At 44.8% G+C, this 18,178-nt stretch overlaps 1 protein-coding gene across 1 annotated transcript in view; it reads right to left on the minus strand.

The window, feature by feature from the left end:
* The window catches only part of LOC125452488 (CUB and sushi domain-containing protein 1-like), a 2,230,063-nt gene that overhangs the window by 470,273 nt on the left and 1,741,612 nt on the right, over positions 1-18,178 (minus strand). The window contains exon 19 of the mRNA XM_048530978.2: positions 7,842-8,030. Within this exon, the coding sequence (XP_048386935.1) occupies positions 7,842-8,030 (189 nt within the window). The remainder of the gene's footprint in view (positions 1-7,841; positions 8,031-18,178) is intronic.

An 18,178-nucleotide genomic window follows, 5' to 3' on the forward strand; every position in this document is an offset into this window, starting at 1 on the left:
ATGACTGGTGGTAATTTAACCTGAGCACCACCACACTTTTGGTGAGGGGAGAGTGTGAAATGGAAACCCCTTCGTGGTAACCTCAACCAGTGTGGGAATTGTACCCACACTGTTGGCATCACACTGTTTCGCAAACCAACTGTCCAGCAGACAAGTCAATATTAATACGAGTTAACACTTTATATATTATGGAATAACAGATTATGTTAATTTTTATGCCTGAAGTAAAATAAAGGACAATGCAAATAAATTAGTGAGAAACAAGTTGCATCCGACAAATTTCTGAGATGCTTGTTCAAAGAACTGGCTGAGCACAAGTGATAAAGAAAATCCAATAAATTCTCAAAATTAATTGAATAAAGTTGCAGACAAGGAGCTTGTTGATAAAATTGAATATTCAAAATGATGTGGCAGCATTGACAATGATTTTAGCGAAATGCCAGTGGATGTGGAAGAATGAATGGATGTTTTTTCAGATGGAAGGGATATGTACATTGCTGTCAATCATGCATCAGCTTTCGGACCATTTATTTTGGACAAACATAACTGGGTTCATGAGCATAATGGAACAGGACTTGAAGAAAGTATGAGAAAATAGTAGAGGCGTGTTAATGAATGGGCTTATCTTTTTCAGAAAAGCAACACATTTGCAATGGGTTGAATGGTTTCCTGACTGAAAGAAGTAGAGTTAGCTTTATTGCCACATGCACTCAACTGAGGACAGTGAAAAGTCTACATGTCGCCACTTGCAGCACCATCTTAGGTACAAAGGACCTAGACACAGATTCTTAATTACACACTCTATGGGAAAACATATTTAGAAACATAAAGAAATAAAAGGTCCAGCATTACAAATCATATGGAGAAATTAGAAAAATAAAGAAATAAAAAGTTCAGAATAGCAGTCCTTTCTTCCCAGTCCATGGCTACACCTAGCCTTTAGTTGGCCCTGGGCCTTGATTCCAGACCATGTCAGGCTTAACCTTGACGCTCTCCAGGTCAGCAGTCCACTCTGGAATTGTCTTGAGGCAAGAGGTCCATGTTGAGGCCACATGAGGCAAAAAGGTCATCATGCCACACCACCAAGAGACCGCCACGCTGGGCCAAGAGACCACCACGCCAGGCCGAGAGACTGCCATATCAGGCCGAGAAATTGCCCCACCGGGCTGACAGACCACCACACCAGGCTGAGAGACCACCATGCCAGGCTGAGTGACCACCACACCAGGCAGACAAATTGTCATGCCAGGTCGAGAGGCCACCACAGTGAGCTGAGAGACCACTCCACCCGGCTGACAGACTGCCACACCGGGCCAAGAGACCGCCATACCGATCCACGCCAGGCCAGCAGGCAGCCTCACAGAATCCATGCCGAGGCTGAGAGTCTGAGCCTGAGTCCACACTGAGTCTGGGAGTTCAGGGCACCAACGAGAAGAAGGGAGGTTAAAGAAAACACTAAATGGCAAAACAAAAAACAAAAAACGGATGGAGGGGACAAGCTCCAGCTGAGCAGTCCGACTGGCCTGCAATATTGAATCTGAATGATGTGTCAGGCTATATTCCATTCTATCAGAGATAATGGGAACTGCAGATGCTGGAGAATTCCAAGATAATAAAATGTGAGGCTGGATGAACACAGCAGGCCAAGCAGCATCTCAGGAGCACAAAAGCTGACGTTTCGGGCCTAGACCCTTCATCAGAGAGGGGGATGGGGAGAGGGAACTGGAATAAATAGGGAGAGAGGGGGAGGCGGACCGAAGATGGAGAGTAAAGAAGATAGGTGGAGAGAGTGTAGGTGGGGAGGTAGGGAGGGGATAGGTCAGTCCAGGGAAGACAGACAGGTCAAGGAGGTGGGATGAGGTTAGTAGGTAGCTGGGGGTGCGGCTTGGGGTGGGAGGAAGGGATGGGTGAGAGGAAGAACCGGTTAGAGAGGCAGAGACAGGTTGGGCTGGTTTGGGGATGCAGTGGGTGGGGGGGAAGAGCTGGGCTGGTTGTGTGGTGCAGTGGGGGGACGGGACGAACTGGGCTGGTTTAGGGATGCAGTAGGGGAAGGGGAGATTTTGAAACTGGTGAAGTCCACGTTGATACCATTAGGCTGCAGGGTTCCCAGGCGGAATATGAATTGCTGTTCCTGCAACCTTCGGGTGGCATCATTGTGGCAGTGCAGGAGGCCCATGATGGACATGTCATCAAGAGAAGGGGAGGGGGAGTGGAAATGGTTTGCGACTGGGAGGTGCAGTTGTTTGTTGCGAACTGAGCGGAGGTGTTCTGCAAAGCGGTCCCCAAGCCTCCGCTTGGTTTCCCCAATGTAGAGGAAGCCGCTCCGGGTACAGTGGATGCAGTATACCACATTGGCAGATGTGCAGGTGAACCTCTGCTTAATGTGGAATGTCATCTTGGGGCCTGGGATGGGGGTGAGGGAGGAGGTGTGGGGACAAGTGTAGCATTTCCTGCGGTTGCAGGGGAAGGTGCCGGGTGTGGTGGGGTTGGAGGGCAGTGTGGAGCGAACAAGGGAGTCATGGAGAGAGTGGTCTCTCCGGAAAGCAGACAGGGGAGGGGATGGAAAAATGTCTTGGGTGGTGGGGTCGGATTGCAAATGACGGAAGTGTCGGAGGATAATGCGTGGTATCCGGAGGTTGGTAGAGTGGTGTGTGAGAACGAGGGGGATCCTCTTGGGGCGGTTGTGGCGGGGGCGGGGTGTGAGGGGTGTGTCGCGGGAAATGCGGGAGACGCGGTCAAGGGCGTTCTCGATCACTGTGGGGGGAAGTTGCGGTCCTTAAAGAACTTGGACATCTGGGATGTGTGGGAGTGGAATGCCTTATCGTGGGAGCAGATGCGGCGGAGGTGGAGGAATTGGGAATAGGGGATGGAATTTTTGCAGGAGGGTGGGTGGGAGGAGGTGTATTCTAGGTAGCTGTGGGAGTCGGTGGGCTTGAAATGGACATCAGTTACAAGCTGGTTGCCTGAGATGGAGACTGAGAGGTCCAGGAAGGTGAGGGATGTGCTGGAGATGGCCCAGGTGAACTGAAGGTTGGGGTGGAAGGTGTGGGTGAAGTGGATGAACTGTTCGAGCTCCTCTGGGGAGCAAGAGGCGTGCCGATACAGTCATCAATGTACCGGAGGAAGAGGTGGGGTTTGGGGCCTGTGTAGGTGCGGAAGAGGGACTGTTCCACTTAACCTACAAAGAGGCAGGCATAGTTGGGGCCCATGCGGGTGCCCATGGCCACCCCCTTAGTCTGTAGGAAGTGGGAGGAGTCGAAAGAGAAGTTGTTGAGTGTGAGGACGAGTTCAGCTAGGCGGATGAGAGTGTCGGTGGAGGGGGCCTGATCGGGCCTGCGGGACAGGAAGAAGCGGAGGGCCTTGAGGCCATCTCCATGCGGAATGCAGGTGTACAGGGACTGGACGTCCATGGTGAATATGAGGTGTTGGAGGCCAGGGAATTGGAAGTCCTGGAGGAGGTGGAGGGCGTGGGTGGTGTCACGGACGTAGGTGGGGAGTTCCTGGACCAAAGGGGAGAAAATGGAGTCCAGATAGGTGGAGATGAGTTCGGTGGGGCAGGAGCAGGTTTGTGGAGCATTATGGTGGGGGGATGGTGAAGATGCGGCAGTGCTCAGTGTGGCTGTCTGCAGGAGACGATGGGTCGACCAGGGCAGGCAGGTTTGTGGATTTTGGGAAGGAGATAGAAACGGGCCGTGCGGGGTTGGGGAACAATGAGGTTGGAGGCTGTGGGTGGGAGGTCCCCTGAGGTGATGAGGTCGTGAATGGTGTTGGAGATGATGGTTTGGTGCTCGGGTGTGGGGTCATAATCGAGGAGGCGGTAGGAGGTGGTGTCGGAGAGTTGGCGTCTGGCCTCGGCGATGCAGAGGTCAGTGCGCCATACTACCACTGCGCCACCCTTGTCTGCGGGTTTGATGGTGAGGTTGGGGTTGGAGCGGAGGGAGCGGAGGGCTGCCCGTTCTGCGGGGGAGAGGTTGGAATGGATGAGAGGGATGGAGAGGTTGAGGCGGTTAATGTCTCGACGGCAGTTGGAGATGAAGAGGTCGAGGGAGGGTAGGAGGCCTGGGGGTGGTGTCCAGGAGGAGGACTTGTGTTGGAAGCGGGTGAAGGGGTCAGTGGAAGGAGGGTTGGGTTCCCGGTTGAAGAAGTAGGCATGGAGGCGAAGACGGCGGAAAAACTGCTCTATGTCCGACCGTGACTGGTATTCGTTGATGTGTGGTTGTAGGGGGACAAAGGTGAGCCCCTTGCTAAGGACTGACCGTTCGTCCTCAGTCAGTTGGAGGTCTGGGGGGATGGTGAAGATGCGGCAGTGCTCAGTGTGGCTGTCTCCTCTGGGGTTGCAGGCTGTGGAGGTTGTGGGCGGAGCGATGAGGTCGTCGGCCGTGGGCGGGGTTTTTGCCTCCCTAACCGGTTCTTCCTCTCACCCATCCCTTCCTCCCACCCCAAGCCGCACCCCCAGCTACCTACTAACCTCATCCCACCTCCTTGACCTGTCCGTCTTCCCTGGACTGACCTATCCCGTCCCTACCTCCCCACCTACACTCTCTCCACCTATCTTCTTTACTCTCCTCTTCGGTCCGCCTCCCCCTCTCTCCCTATTTATTCCAGTTCCCTCTCCCCATCCCCCTCTCTGATGAAGGGTCTAGGCCCGAAACGTCAGCTTTTGTGCTCCTGAGATGCTGCTTGGCCTGCTGTGTTCATCCAGCCTCACATTCTCTATATTCCATTCTATATCTGGTTTTGATAATGGACTATCATGGATTTCTAAATAAAAACCAGAAGAACTGCAGATGCTGTAAATCAGCAACAAAAACAGAAGTTGTTCAGAAAGCTTACCAGGTCTGGCAGAATCTGTGAAGTGAGATCAGAGTTAATGTTTCCTCAGAACTGATGGTAGCTTGGAAAATGTTAGCTTATATGCAGAAGATAGAGCGGGAAGTTGGGGAGGGCGTGTCGGTGTGAAAGGAGTAAACGTCAGGCAGGGATACTCCCAAAAAGAGAGAACAACTGTTGGATGGACAAAGGAGTGGATAATGATCTGGCCGGGAGAGTGAATAGATGTTAGTGGACACTGCTAGTGGTTAACGATATGAGGCATGTAATGGCAGGCTATGTGATAACAAGGCCTGTGTATGGGGTAGGGGGCTAGGACATGGGAGAGTTTAGGCCCTACAATTGTTGAACTCATTATTGAGTCCAAAGGGCTGCAGGGGCCCCAAGCGGAAATGAGGGGATTTGCTTCCAGATTGCACACAACTTAGAGGTAGAAATGTTGGCCAGGGAACAGGGTGGTGTGTTGAAGCGGAAGGCGACTGGAAGCTCAGGGTCTTTTATGCAGGCAGAATGTAGATGTTCTATAAAGCTGTTGTCCAGTCTACACTTTGTTTCCCCAATGTAGAGGAGACCACATTGTGAGCAATGAATGCGGTAAACTAGATTGTGTGAAGCGCAGGTAAAGTGCTTCTTCACCTGGAAGGTGTGTTTAGGCCCTTAGATGCTGAAGTGGGGAGCAGATAAATGGACATCTCTACATCTCTGTCTCTCTCTTCCTTCTTTATGAAGTTCCTTAAAATCTATCTCTTTGCCAAAGTCATTGGCCCACTGTCCCAAAAATTCTTTTTGCATTATGCTGTCCAAGTTTGTTTCATGATGTGCCTAGGTTGTTTCACTGCATTATGGGGCAGCTTGAAGGCTCAATAGTAAGCACTGTTGGGCCAGGGGCCCTGGTTGGATTCCACCTTTGGGCAACCGTCTGTATGGAGTTTGCACATTCTGCCCGTGTCTGAGTGGAAGTCCTCTGAGTGTTCCAGTTTCTTCCTACAGACCAAAGATGTATAGGTTAGGTAGACTGGCCATGGTAAATTGTCCGTAGTGTCCAGGGCTGGGCAGGTTAGGTGGATTAGCTGTGGGAAATGCAGTGTTACAGGGGATGAGGTAGGAGGTGGGTCTAGGTGGGACACTCTTTGGAAGATTGGTGTAGACCTGATGTGTCGAATGTCTTGCTTCCACACTCTAGAATTCTATGATTCTAAGAAAGCTACATAAATACAAGTGTTTTTTTGGTTTCATGAGGCACTCTGTAGCAACTGAGAATTACTTGGTTTGAAATAAATTAACAGAAAGCAATTTTCGGAAAACTAAACAAATCAAACAAAGCCATCTCCAAGGACCCTGCGCACTGCTGAATTGCTTTAAAATGAAGTTCCTTGCTGCAAAAGGAGTTTAAAGTTTATTTAATTCGTAATCACCAATTCATTGATTCTGAGGATGCCAATGGTAACCAACAGTGTGTCACAGCATGTTGAATAAAAATGGATCAGAATTCCTCTTGGCTATTCCATGGGAACTTATTGCTACAGAATGATAACCAGAATATGCCCAGCTATTCCAATAGTCAAACTGTTCCCTGATATATCCGATTCAAGTCATAAATGCAGTATGTGCGCAACTATTAAATTTAAAAGGACAAATATAGGAAGAGTTTTGCTCAAAATTGTTATTTGTTGGAATTGTGTCCAAAGCTATAGTAAAGTATAATTTAATAATTTGATTATCAGTGGACAGTTATTCCTTGGATTCTTGATTGGGTTTTAGCAGAAGTGGAATTAAAATGTTGTTTTCAATCTAAAGGTTGAATTTGTATCCTACTACAGCAAAAACATTACCAGTATCTAATACCCTTGAGGCAACCATTAGAGCAAGGAGCATAAGCAAGCCATTTGGCTTATCGAGTCTGCTCTATCGTTCAATGAGATCATATGAACCTCAACTCCACTTTCCTGATTTTTTCCCTTTCACTCTTGATTCTCTTACTTATTAAAAATCAATCTATCTGAATTGTTGATAGCTTAGCACTCTGAGGTAAAGATCCTGTGGATTGACAGCCTTCTGGCAGAAAAATAACTTCCCCTTCTTTACCTTAAATGCATGACATCTTACTCTGAGATTATGCTCTCTGTCCAAAACTCTCCCACAAGGAAAAACAACCTCTCTATCTCCACCCTGTCAAGCTTCCTAAAAATCTTATGCTTCGCACGTTTGCCTTTCATTTTTCTAAGCTCCAGTGAGTCCAAGCCCAACCTCCTAAAACTCTCCTGAGGCGACTATTCTTCTCCACCTGGAATCAACATTGTGAACCTTCTCTGGACTGTCTCCAATGTCAGTGGAAGTTTACTCGGGTAAAGGCAGCAATATTTTTCACGTTGTTCCAGGTGCGCTCTGACTATTGGCCTGTATAGTTTTGGCAAGATCTCCCTAATTATAAGTTCTATTCCTTTTTGAAATAAAGCCCAATGTTTCAATTTCCTTCTATATTATCTGTAGAACTTGGGTCTCTCTGAATGACTAGAATATACTATACAGTTCGTTTCATTCCCAACTATTATCTAATAATGTATTAAAATCAATATTGAACAGGTTCAGTTCCTAGTTCCTTTAGCAATGAAAATATTAGCTCTGAGTTCTCAGGCCTTGAAAATTGTCTCAATTCAGCAGAGGAATATCAGCAATTCAACCTCAAGAATTATTTTCAAAGTTTAGTTACTGGCATTTGCTCTCATCCTTAAATGTTTAGGTAAGCCAGTAATAAATTTGCTTTCTCTGATTTTAACTTCTCTTCATTCTTACTTTTAATTCTACTCACATTTTGTTTTTGAATGGCTGTTGAATGTTAATTGTTTCAATAGAAATAACTTTGATGAACAATGAATTAAATGATAAGAGGATTCCAAATTATTGAGTTAATAATTCGCAGACTTCTTAACACTAACACAAATTCTCCTGAGATGCTCTGATTTTAGTAATAGAAATATTTTTGTGGCCAGCAATGAGAGATGTACACTTACCTTCACAGCTTGGTAAAGCGTGGTTCCATTGACGGTTATCATCGCATATCAGGGGCTCATCATCACTTAATGTGTAACCAGGGCAACAACTGAATGTCACAGTCGATCCAATTGAAAAGTTGTTTCCATGTCGTCGCCCATTTACAGGAATTCCTGGGTCTAAGCATGAATCTAATTCCAAGGTGACACCTACAAAATACAAAACTTAATCAATCAATCAAATATTCATTTATATCTTTTGGTGCTACCCTATTCCAAATTACTTTGTTTTCTTGAGGAAACCACCTCTGAAATAATTCCAGCTGATGAGCATTGGCCAATTTCAATGAGCTTTTGTTTTGTGTGCTCTACATGACGTGACGTGTTATGGCTATGTCGTCAACTGGAGAGAATTCTTCAGAGTTAATATTTAAGGAGGCTTTGAGGCCACGTTTGCCTGTTGGCATGCTTCCCTTGCACAATGGGTGTTCGGTTGCTAATTCTATTTCTAAGCTAACAAATTTAAGAAGCTGAAGAGTAGGTCCTTCAATTTGAGGCACTCTGTCTTATCTGAACCTCAAGCTTCTGCTGCATCAAAGCAAGAGGCTCCCTCACTAGCTTGTCAGTCTCTAGAGTCTGTCTACTGTCCTCAATTGGATGGCGAGGTCTCCCAACAATCACAAATTGGCCAATTCAGGGGAAATCACTGCAGCTGACTGTGCCCGACAGAGTGACCACTATTTGAAACTTACATCAAGCTCCTCTACAAGGTCAAAATCCTAACCCTGGTTTTCCAGTTGCTGGAATGGGGCTACAGTTAAATCATCAAAGTGCAGACCATCATAGGTAATCACAAAATTGTGGAATGATGGCCATTCAGCCTAATGTGTTTGCATTTTGAACAGTCTGAGGATGTTCATTTTCAAATTCCTGCCCTTTCCCCATATTGTTGCACATTGCTTCTATTTAAGTAAGCATCCAATGCCTCAACTAAAAATGCCCCACCACACTTCCAAGCAGTGCATTCCAGACGTGAACCACCCAAGTCTGTGAAATTTTGTTTTCTCTCACCTCATCTTTTTCCAGCCACTTGAAAACTGTGCTGTGTGGTTGTCAACCCTTCTATGAGCTGGAACAGTTTAACCTTCTCAACCTACTCTGTCTCAACAAATTTTGATTTTGAACACTTCTATAAATTTTCCTTTCAGTCTTGTTCTCTGCAAGGAAAACCGTCCCAACGTCTCCATCCTATCTCATAACTGAAGCTTCTCACCACTCAAACTATTTTTGTAAACCTCTTTTGTACTTCCTCTGTTCTCGAGAAACATCTTTCTATAAAGTGTGGCACTCAGAACTGGACAGAATGCTCCAGCTGAGATCTAACCTGTGTCTGATATAACGTCATCACAACCTCCATGCTTTTGTAGCCTATGCTCCTATTAATGAAGCCGAGAATACCACTTGCTTTATTAGCAACTCTGAATACTCGGCCCCCCACTTTTAAAAACTAATGCACATGTATTCTCCTCTATGTATGCTGTGCAATAATAGTCATTATTTCATAATTTCTCTTCATGTGTTGTACCAAGATGGATCATCTCACACTTCTGAATGTTGAGCTACATCTGCTGCCTATCTGTCTATTCCAACAACTTTTTCTGTGTTAGTTGCTCAGTGGTTAATACTGTTGCCTTAGAGTGCCTGAGACCCAGGTCTGATTCCACACTTGGGCGCCTGTCTGTGTAGAGTTTGCATATTCTCACCATGACTGCATGGGTTTCCTCCAGTTGCTCCAGTTTCCTGCCACAGTTGAAATATGTGCAGGTTAGGTGGGCTGGCCATATTAAATTGCCCATTGTGTCCAGGGATGTGCAGGTGAGGTGGATTACCCTTGGGAAATGCAGGCTTATAGAGACAGAGTAGGGAGTGGTCTCTTTGAAGGGTCAGTGTGGGCCCGATGGGCCAAAAGGCTTGCTTCTGCACAGCAGGGATTCTATGATTCTGGAGTTGTATTCTGTTCTCCTCACAGCTTACAGTTATTTCAGGTTTTGCATTACCTGCAAACTTTGAAACTGTCCTCAGCACACCTCCGCTCAGTTCGCACCGCTTTGCAGAACACCTCCGTTCAGTTCGCAACAAACTACTGCACCTCCCAGTCGCAAACCATTTCCACTCCCCCTCCCATTCTTTAGATGACATGTCCATCATGGGCCTCCTGCAGTGCCACAATGATGCCACCCGAAGGTTGCAGGAACAGCAACTCATATGCCGCCTGGGAACCCTGCAGCCTAATGGTATCAATGTGGACATCACCAGTTTCAAAATCTCCCCTTCCCCTACTGTATCCCTAAACAAGCCCAGTTCGTCCCCTCCCCCCACTGCACCACACAACCAGCCCAGCCCTTCCCCTCCACCCACTGCATCCCAAAACCAGTCCAACCTGTCTCCGCCTCCCTAACCTGTTCTTCCTCTCACCCATCCCTTCCTCCCACCCCAAGCCGCACACCCATCTACCTACTAACCTCATCCCACCTCCTTGACCTGTCCATCTTCCCTGGACTGACCTATCCCCTCCCTACCTCCCCACCTATACTCTCCTCTCCACCTATCTTCTTTTCTCCCCATCTTCGGTCCGCCTCCCCCTCTCTTCCTATTTATTCCAGAACCCTCACCCCATCCCCCTCTCTGATGAAGGGTCTGGGCCCAAAATGTCAGCTTTTGTGCTCCTGAGATGCTGCTTGGCCTGCTGTGTTCATCCAGCCTCACATTTTGTTGTCTTGGATTCTCCAGCATCTGCAGTTCCCATTATCTCAGCACACAAAGATCTGGATTGTTAGGGAAAGCAAGGGTCCTAATAACCAATCCGGGGAACCTCCAAAAAAGGTTCCTCCAATCTAATAAAGTACCCATAAACCACTGCTGTCTGTTTCTTACATGGATCCACATAGCTTTGTTTTCTTTTATTCCATGTGGTAGATCTTTCTCACAAGTTTGTTCTGTGGACCTGTATCAAATGCTTTTGGAAATCCATGTGTACCACATGGACAATGCAGTATTCATTAATCCTATCTGTAATCTCTTCAAAAATCTCCAGCTAGTGAGTTAGACATAATTTTCTCTGAACGTAGCTTCATTTAAAACTAGAGTTTGCACTGAACAGTTTTGCACAACTTACAACAACTGTTCCTTTTCACATAAAGGATAAAAGTGATGGCTTGCTCTTACTCAAATCAGACATCAGAACGGTGACTTCTGCTCGAAGATTTACACTCTGAGTCATAGTCCCTTGTATTCACACATACTACTGCAAATCGACAAAACCACACCAAACTAAATAAATTACTCTAACTTTAAAGCAGTACTTGCTGTAAAGCCGTGAAATTTTAATCACATCAGTCAGCCCGCTAACACCCACTTCCCCAGAAAGTGTCACATAATTCTGGCAATTTGTTTTCCCACTCTCACATAACAAGATCAAACCCACCTCCATGCAGACAAACACACAAGATGAGATGAGTAACGAGTCCATGTGATGGGGAGCTCACCCAAAAATAACACCCATAGCAACATCAAATCTGGGAATTACAAATGTATTTCAAATTTACCTGACTCCAAAGGAAAAGCAGTTTAAAACATGACCATGTTCAATCATACAAGGCTGCATGACGCAATTGAATAGTAATAATGTGCTTGCTGATCTCTGTAACAGATTGTATGCATGAGAAGTAGTTTTGGAAAATGAATCAACTCAATTATTTCCAAATATGCATCCAAGATCGCAAATATTTGCACATCCAAGTCCCACATTGCTGCCTACATTTTATCATTTGAAAATACCACTTGATTTATCAATGATAATCTTGTAAATTTTACATACAATAAGTAAAAGCAGACTCAATGAAAGTTAAACGCTGAGGGGAAAATTTCCATTCAGACACTTCTTCACTTGTAAGGAATTGTGGTCAGAAATTCACAAGGCCATGGTCTTAGATTTCTCATTCAATTTATGCACCATGATCCCATATTGTTTAGTTGGATGTCTAAGTGGAAATCTGTTGGAAAATTGTAAAACTCAAGTCTCTGTCAGAAATTCAACAATATTTTGCTTTGCACCCAACTTTTGTTTTGATCCAGTGCTGTTTGGAATGAAAACGGGTCTCCTGGCTTTTCAGCGCACCACCAAACTTTTCTCAGCTATTTTTGCAGCCAGCTAAAACCTCCAACCATACAGTGCTTCTTCTGTAAGACACACAAGTGTGAACCAAGGTTGTGATTTCAGATCCTTCAGTAGGGACTTGAACCCTCAACTGTATAATTCAGAGACAAGGTCACTGTCACTGAACAAAATTGTTACTTGCTCATTTAAAATGGCACATGAAACATAAAAATGACTCCAAAATAACACTTTTCAGCATTATTGAAAAACTATTACCTGCACAAATTTTCACTTGAGGGAAGAAAGGATTGGAATTGGAAAGAAGGAGAATAGATTCACAAGAATGGTTTCAGGGATGAGGAACTCCAGTTACCTGGAATTTTTGGAGTAATTTGGATTGTTTTGAAAAGACAAAGTTGAAAGCAGATTTGATACAGAGTGCTTAAAATTTTGAGAGGTCTACACAGAGTAGATAGGGAGAAACTACTCCCATTGGTAGAAGGATCGTAAACCAATAATTAAAGGTGAAGAACCAAATGGAACATTGGCAAAAACACGTTCAGCAGTGTATGTTTAGAGGCTGTGATATACTGCATTAGAGACTGGGTGGATCGAATTTTAGTTTTCAGAAGGGATCTCGATAAGCACCAGAAAAAAAACGCAACATTGAGAGAAAAAAGTGGGAAAGTGGGTCTTGGTGATTCACCCTTGCACAATGCTGGCATGCATGAGTGCTGAATGGCCTTCGTCTACGTTACAAGCATTTTTGGAAATTGGGGACCCTTGGAAATGGAATTTTCTTAGTCTTTACTATTGGATTTGGATTCAGTGGTGCAGTGGATCTCATCCAAATGTTACAGAAGTAAATAACTTTCCAAATTCCAAATTAATAAAGATGAAAGCATGGTTCTAAAAAAAGCTTACAGGAATAACCAGGATCCCTGGGGTTACAGTGCTCCATTGCGCGTCATTCCATATGCACATCAACCTCTGATGCTATATGCAACCTATTAATAATGCAGTGTTTAGGAACATAGGAGGTTTTGTTCTTAGAAAGACTGATAAATTAACCCTCAGATGGAGGCAGGCAGAGAACTATGGTCATCCTGATATCATGACTAAATGTCCAAAGGGCAGTGGTCAAAAAGATTCAGACAACTGATCAGCACAGTGTAAACTACATGCCTGTAGAAATAGGTGCATCAGTAAGTGCTCAGGGTCAGAGGGCAGTATTTGTCAAGATGTCCTTGTAAGTGGCACTCTTCTTCAGGGATCTGTCTTCTTCAGATGCAAAATGGACCGGAAGAGGAGGGGGAAACCCAAGTGGACAGGGTTGTTAAGAAAGCATATGGTGTTTTGGCTTTCATTAACAGGGGGATTGAGTTTAAGAGTCGTGAGATCTTGTTGCAGCTCTATAAAACTTTGGTTAGACCGCACTTGGAATACTGCGTCCAGTTCTGGGCGCCCTATTATAGGAAAGATGTGGATGCTTTGGAGAGGGTTCAGAGGAGGTTTACCAGGATGCTGCCTGGACTGGAGGGCTTATCTTATGAAGAGAGGTTGACTGAGCTCGGTCTCTTTTCATTGGAGAAAAGGAGGAGGAGAGGGGACCTAATTGAGGTATACAAGATAATGAGAGGCATAGATAGAGTTGATAGCCAGAGACTATTTCCCAGGGCAGAAATGGCTAGCACGAGGGGTCATAGTTTTAAGCTGGTTGGTGGAAAGTATAGAGGGGATGTCAGAGGCAGGTTCTTTACGCAGAGAGTTGTGAGAGCATGGAATGCGTTGCCAGCAGCAGTTGTGGAAGCAAGGTCATTGGGGTCATTTAAGAGACTGCTGGACATGTATATGGTCACAGAAATTTGAGGGTGCATACATGAGGATCAATGGTTGGCACAACATTGTGGGCTGAAGGGCCTGTTCTGTGCTGTGCTGTACTGTTCTATGTTCTATGTTCTAAAGCCTTTGACAGAGTTAGTATGATACGAGAGACAGAATGACAAGGAAAGATAGGAGGAGTCTGGGGAAGAGAGCTAAGTAATTGAGAGGGAAGAAATTAGGCAAGACAGACCAGACATGGCCTCATTATGTGGGTCAAAAAGAGTCACTATAGGAGAAGGGCATCTAAGGTGGGATTTTAGTTTAACTCAAAGTTTATGGAATGAGCTTGAAGACTGGCAAGGCATTCTGAAATATTGCAAATTGTAAGAGGATTGAAAGGCCTCATGGCAAGTATCTGTTCCAGTTACGGTGATGGTGCACTGACATTGCACTGCTGTAGGCAGGATACTGCATACTCAGCGACAAGTATCCAGCTCATAAAGTGAAGTAGGCTTTGTCTCTGTCCTGTTTGTTTGCTGTCATAGTGCTCACTCACTCTGAGCCTACCAGGACATGCACAGCGTACCTGCCTTACATTGTCTTTTTGTACTTGCCTCGTTTGACAGAGGTACCAGTCTTAGATTACTTCTGCCTTTATTCAATTACTTCCGCCTCAATCAAGTCAACAGGGATAGCCTTAACTCAGCAAGTGTCAGCCCAGAATCAGGATGCCCTCCACACAATGGGTAAGGAGCAAAATGTTGGCAGCCTCCCACCTGTGTTCAGTTCCTCTGCCCTATTGTGGGCTGCTTTCCAACTGGAATGAGAGAAAGGCAGGTAGTCAAGGGAGATGAGAGTGGTGCTACAGTTGTTATTTCTGGTGTGTGTTTGAAAGGTGTTCTGAATAGCTGAGTAGACAGTGCAGGGAGCATGCAGGGTGAATGACAGCAAGTTAGCAAGGCATTGCAAGTAATAGTGAGTGTGGTAGAGTGTGAGGCTTAGTGAAAAATAGGTGTAGCAGCAGAAATAAAAGCAAGTCAGGTAGTAGAGTGAAGATGGTGGCTGTTCTACGGGTGGAGGAGAGGAGATCATTGACCATCTTGCCACGCTGCTGTGCATTCCTTCAGGTGGCTCAGACTGCACTGATCCAGGTGGCAACCTCAGACCAGGCTGGCATAGTCTGGGGTTATGGCCTCTGCTGCAGGCCCTGGGGAAAGAGGACATCCCACCTGTACAATATCTCGTCCAGCAGGGCCATGGGATCCCTGCCCACAAAGTGGGCTGCTGGATTCTCCTGGCCTGTCATGCCCACAGCAAATGACAGAACCATGCAGTGCAGCTCTAGACTGACTACCTCTCTAGGTATACAACGGTTTTTAAAGATGGTACAAGTGTAAAGGCTGCCAGACAATTCCAGGATATCCACTGAGAGGCAAGTTGTTCTTGAGAATGAAGCGTGGTAAGATGAGGATCAATTTGGATGAGAAGGCTACTATAGGGATGGGGTGGGTAATTAATGAAGTGAGTTTAATAATATATGGCAATGAAAGCCATTAGGCCTTGCAGCAAAAAATTAACCCAAAAAACTCCATGCACCTTGCACTCAGCCAAAAAAAAATGATTCAGCCCATATTTTAGGTATACCATGTTTGTACACCACTGAGATTTTCCTGAAATGAAGCCCAATTTCCCTTACACACTGGCCTTTCGCCAGCACACAATCTATTCAAGTGAGGCCTTTTTACCAGTTTCTGCTGACTGAGGTTTAGAAACTAGCAGGAAAAGGATAAAAATCTTCTCAATAATTCTTTGCTCTCCTCTGAGTGTCAGCTCAGAGAACCTGCATTAGCTTACTTATTGTTCCAGGAAAAGTAATGCGAGTATAAAAAGAAACCCAACTGGCAAAGAGATTCAAGAACGTACAAGCTCAAGCAGAGAAAAACATTCCTTCCTTTAGGCCCAGAAAGACTACTCAAACAGGAGGGAGCTCCAAGATCTCCTTCTGCCAGTTAGAACATAAGAACTTAAGTACTCAGAACAGGAGACAATTTAACCCCTTAAACCTGCTCCTCCATTTAATATCGTCATAGCTAAATCACATCTCAAGTTCAAGTCTACTCTTCTGCCTGCGTCCCGCAATCCTTTGTACCATTATTAAATAAAAATCTGTCCATCTCCTTCTTAAATTTACTTAATTTTCATGGGTTTTCCAGATATTTGGTGTCAGTTCTTGAATGGCAACTTTTCCTCTTTCCTGCTCTTTCTGGCTTGTCCAAGCAGGAACTTCCAACTTTCCCATGATCTGAGTTGAAAATGCAGTCAGCCCAATATAAATGTTAATTTGGCAGTCAGACCCGTTGCTGCACAATTTCACCATCCTACATATTAATAGATGTTATGACATTGGAAATTTGAAGCATGGCAAAAGGCTTACCTCCAGATGGGGGAAAGTTTTAAATCTCATGGAAGAGGATAAATTCAGAAAAGTCACTAGGACAATGGGCAAGATCGTTTTCTGGGCAGCCACTCAGAAAAAGCCCAATCTCTGTCTGAATAACAAAGAAACCCAGATATTGCTTGATTTGTTCTGATCCACAAAGTAGCCAATAAAGCTAACAATCCAATAGCTATCTGGGTCTTTTAGAAGTAGCTGAGTCACTCCATTTCAGCAGGTTATAAATAGAATATACTTTACACATCTCTTTTCCTCTAAGGCAAGCAATATTTTTTTTTCCAAAGATCCTGCATCCGTTAGGTTTATGCTAATGATTATTGTCTCATTCAGGAGACTTGAACGCACAGACTGTTACTTCAGTATAGTACCATGACCGAACATTCACCTATCAGAATTGTAGGGCTTACTGTTGACTGGAAACTGAACTGGATCAGCCATATCAATAATGCGGTTATAAGAGAAGGTCAAAGGCTGGGAATTCTGCATGGAATAACTCACTTCTTGCCTCTTCAATGCCTGTCCACCATCTTATAAGGCACGTGTCAAGAGTTTGTTGGAATATACACCACTTGCTTGGATGAGTGCAGCTCCAATAATACTCAACATATTTGACACTATCCAGGACCAAGCTGGATTGCCACCTCATCTAACACCTTCAACATTTACTCCCTTCACTACTGATGCATAGTGGCAACAGTGTGTACCATCTATAAGCTGCTCTGTGGTAACTCACCAAGATTTCTTCATCAGCTTTTCAAAAAGCCACAACCTCTAGCACCTGCAAAAAGAAGGCACTGAATGCACAAGACAACCATCACCTGGATGTTCTCCAAGTCAACAGTCATCCCAACCGGGAACTACGTCACTGTTCTTTCAGTGTCACTAGGTGCAAAAACTGAATGTTTCTCACCAAATGTAGATTCACCAACACCATAGGATTTGCAGATTCGAAAAGACTGCCACCACCATATTCTCAGGGTAATTATTGATGGACAATAAATGGCCAGTGATTCTCAAAACCGAAGAACAAAGGCCTGGATCTTCCATTGGCCAGACAGTGTTAATTCTAATATAGATGGGAGTTGCACATGGAGACCCTGCATAGCACATTCCAAAGGACTACAGTCACATGCATGTCAGACTGGGTAAGGATAGCAGTTTGCTTCCCTAAAACAGTGAACCAGATGAGTTATTTTGACAGTCAAAACAGCTTGACGAGTATGAAACTCAATTCCAGAATTTTATTGAATTCAAATGGCACCATTTATCTTGGTGCCTTTCAAAGCTGGCTCCCCAGAACATTAACAGCAATTTAATAGTTGCTCGGCTTGAAACATTAACTCTGTTTGTCTCTCTCTCCAAATGTTGCCAGACCTGCTGAGTTTCGCCAGCGCCTTCTGTTTGTGTTTCAGATTTCTGGCATCTGCACTTCATTCTTTTTATTCATCCTCAGAATATTGCCTGGGTCCCCGGATTAATAGTGACCATCACCTCTCAAACTCTTTATGTTAAAATAATTCACCAGATTTCTTCTTATTATCTTTTGCTCTTGAAAACAAGTGTAGCGAATTTAACCTTTCCTCCCAGTTGTTGTTTCAAGATTTGGAATTATCCTTTGTCTGTCAGTATGTATTATTGCACCTTATCCAGGAGGTGTTCTCATTTCGTAAATTTCTCCTTTGTATCTCTCAAAAAATCTGCCTTCAAAACATTTTGAAGTTACAATTGGGAACTTAGACAGTCCTCTCCATTATGCAGGGATATGATAAGCCTGAAGTTCACTTTCATGAGGTTACCAGTGTTTAAACTGCTGAACAAAGGAACTTTGAAGGGACTTAATTACAAGGTTGAATCAATGTTATGTGGCTTTTACATTAGTTTTTCTCCATGATGAAAGAAACAATTTTCATCATAATATTCACA

The sequence above is a fragment of the Stegostoma tigrinum genome, chromosome 4, assembly GCF_030684315.1.
Source record: "Stegostoma tigrinum isolate sSteTig4 chromosome 4, sSteTig4.hap1, whole genome shotgun sequence".
In the NCBI taxonomy this organism is placed as follows: Eukaryota; Metazoa; Chordata; class Chondrichthyes; order Orectolobiformes; family Stegostomatidae; genus Stegostoma; species Stegostoma tigrinum.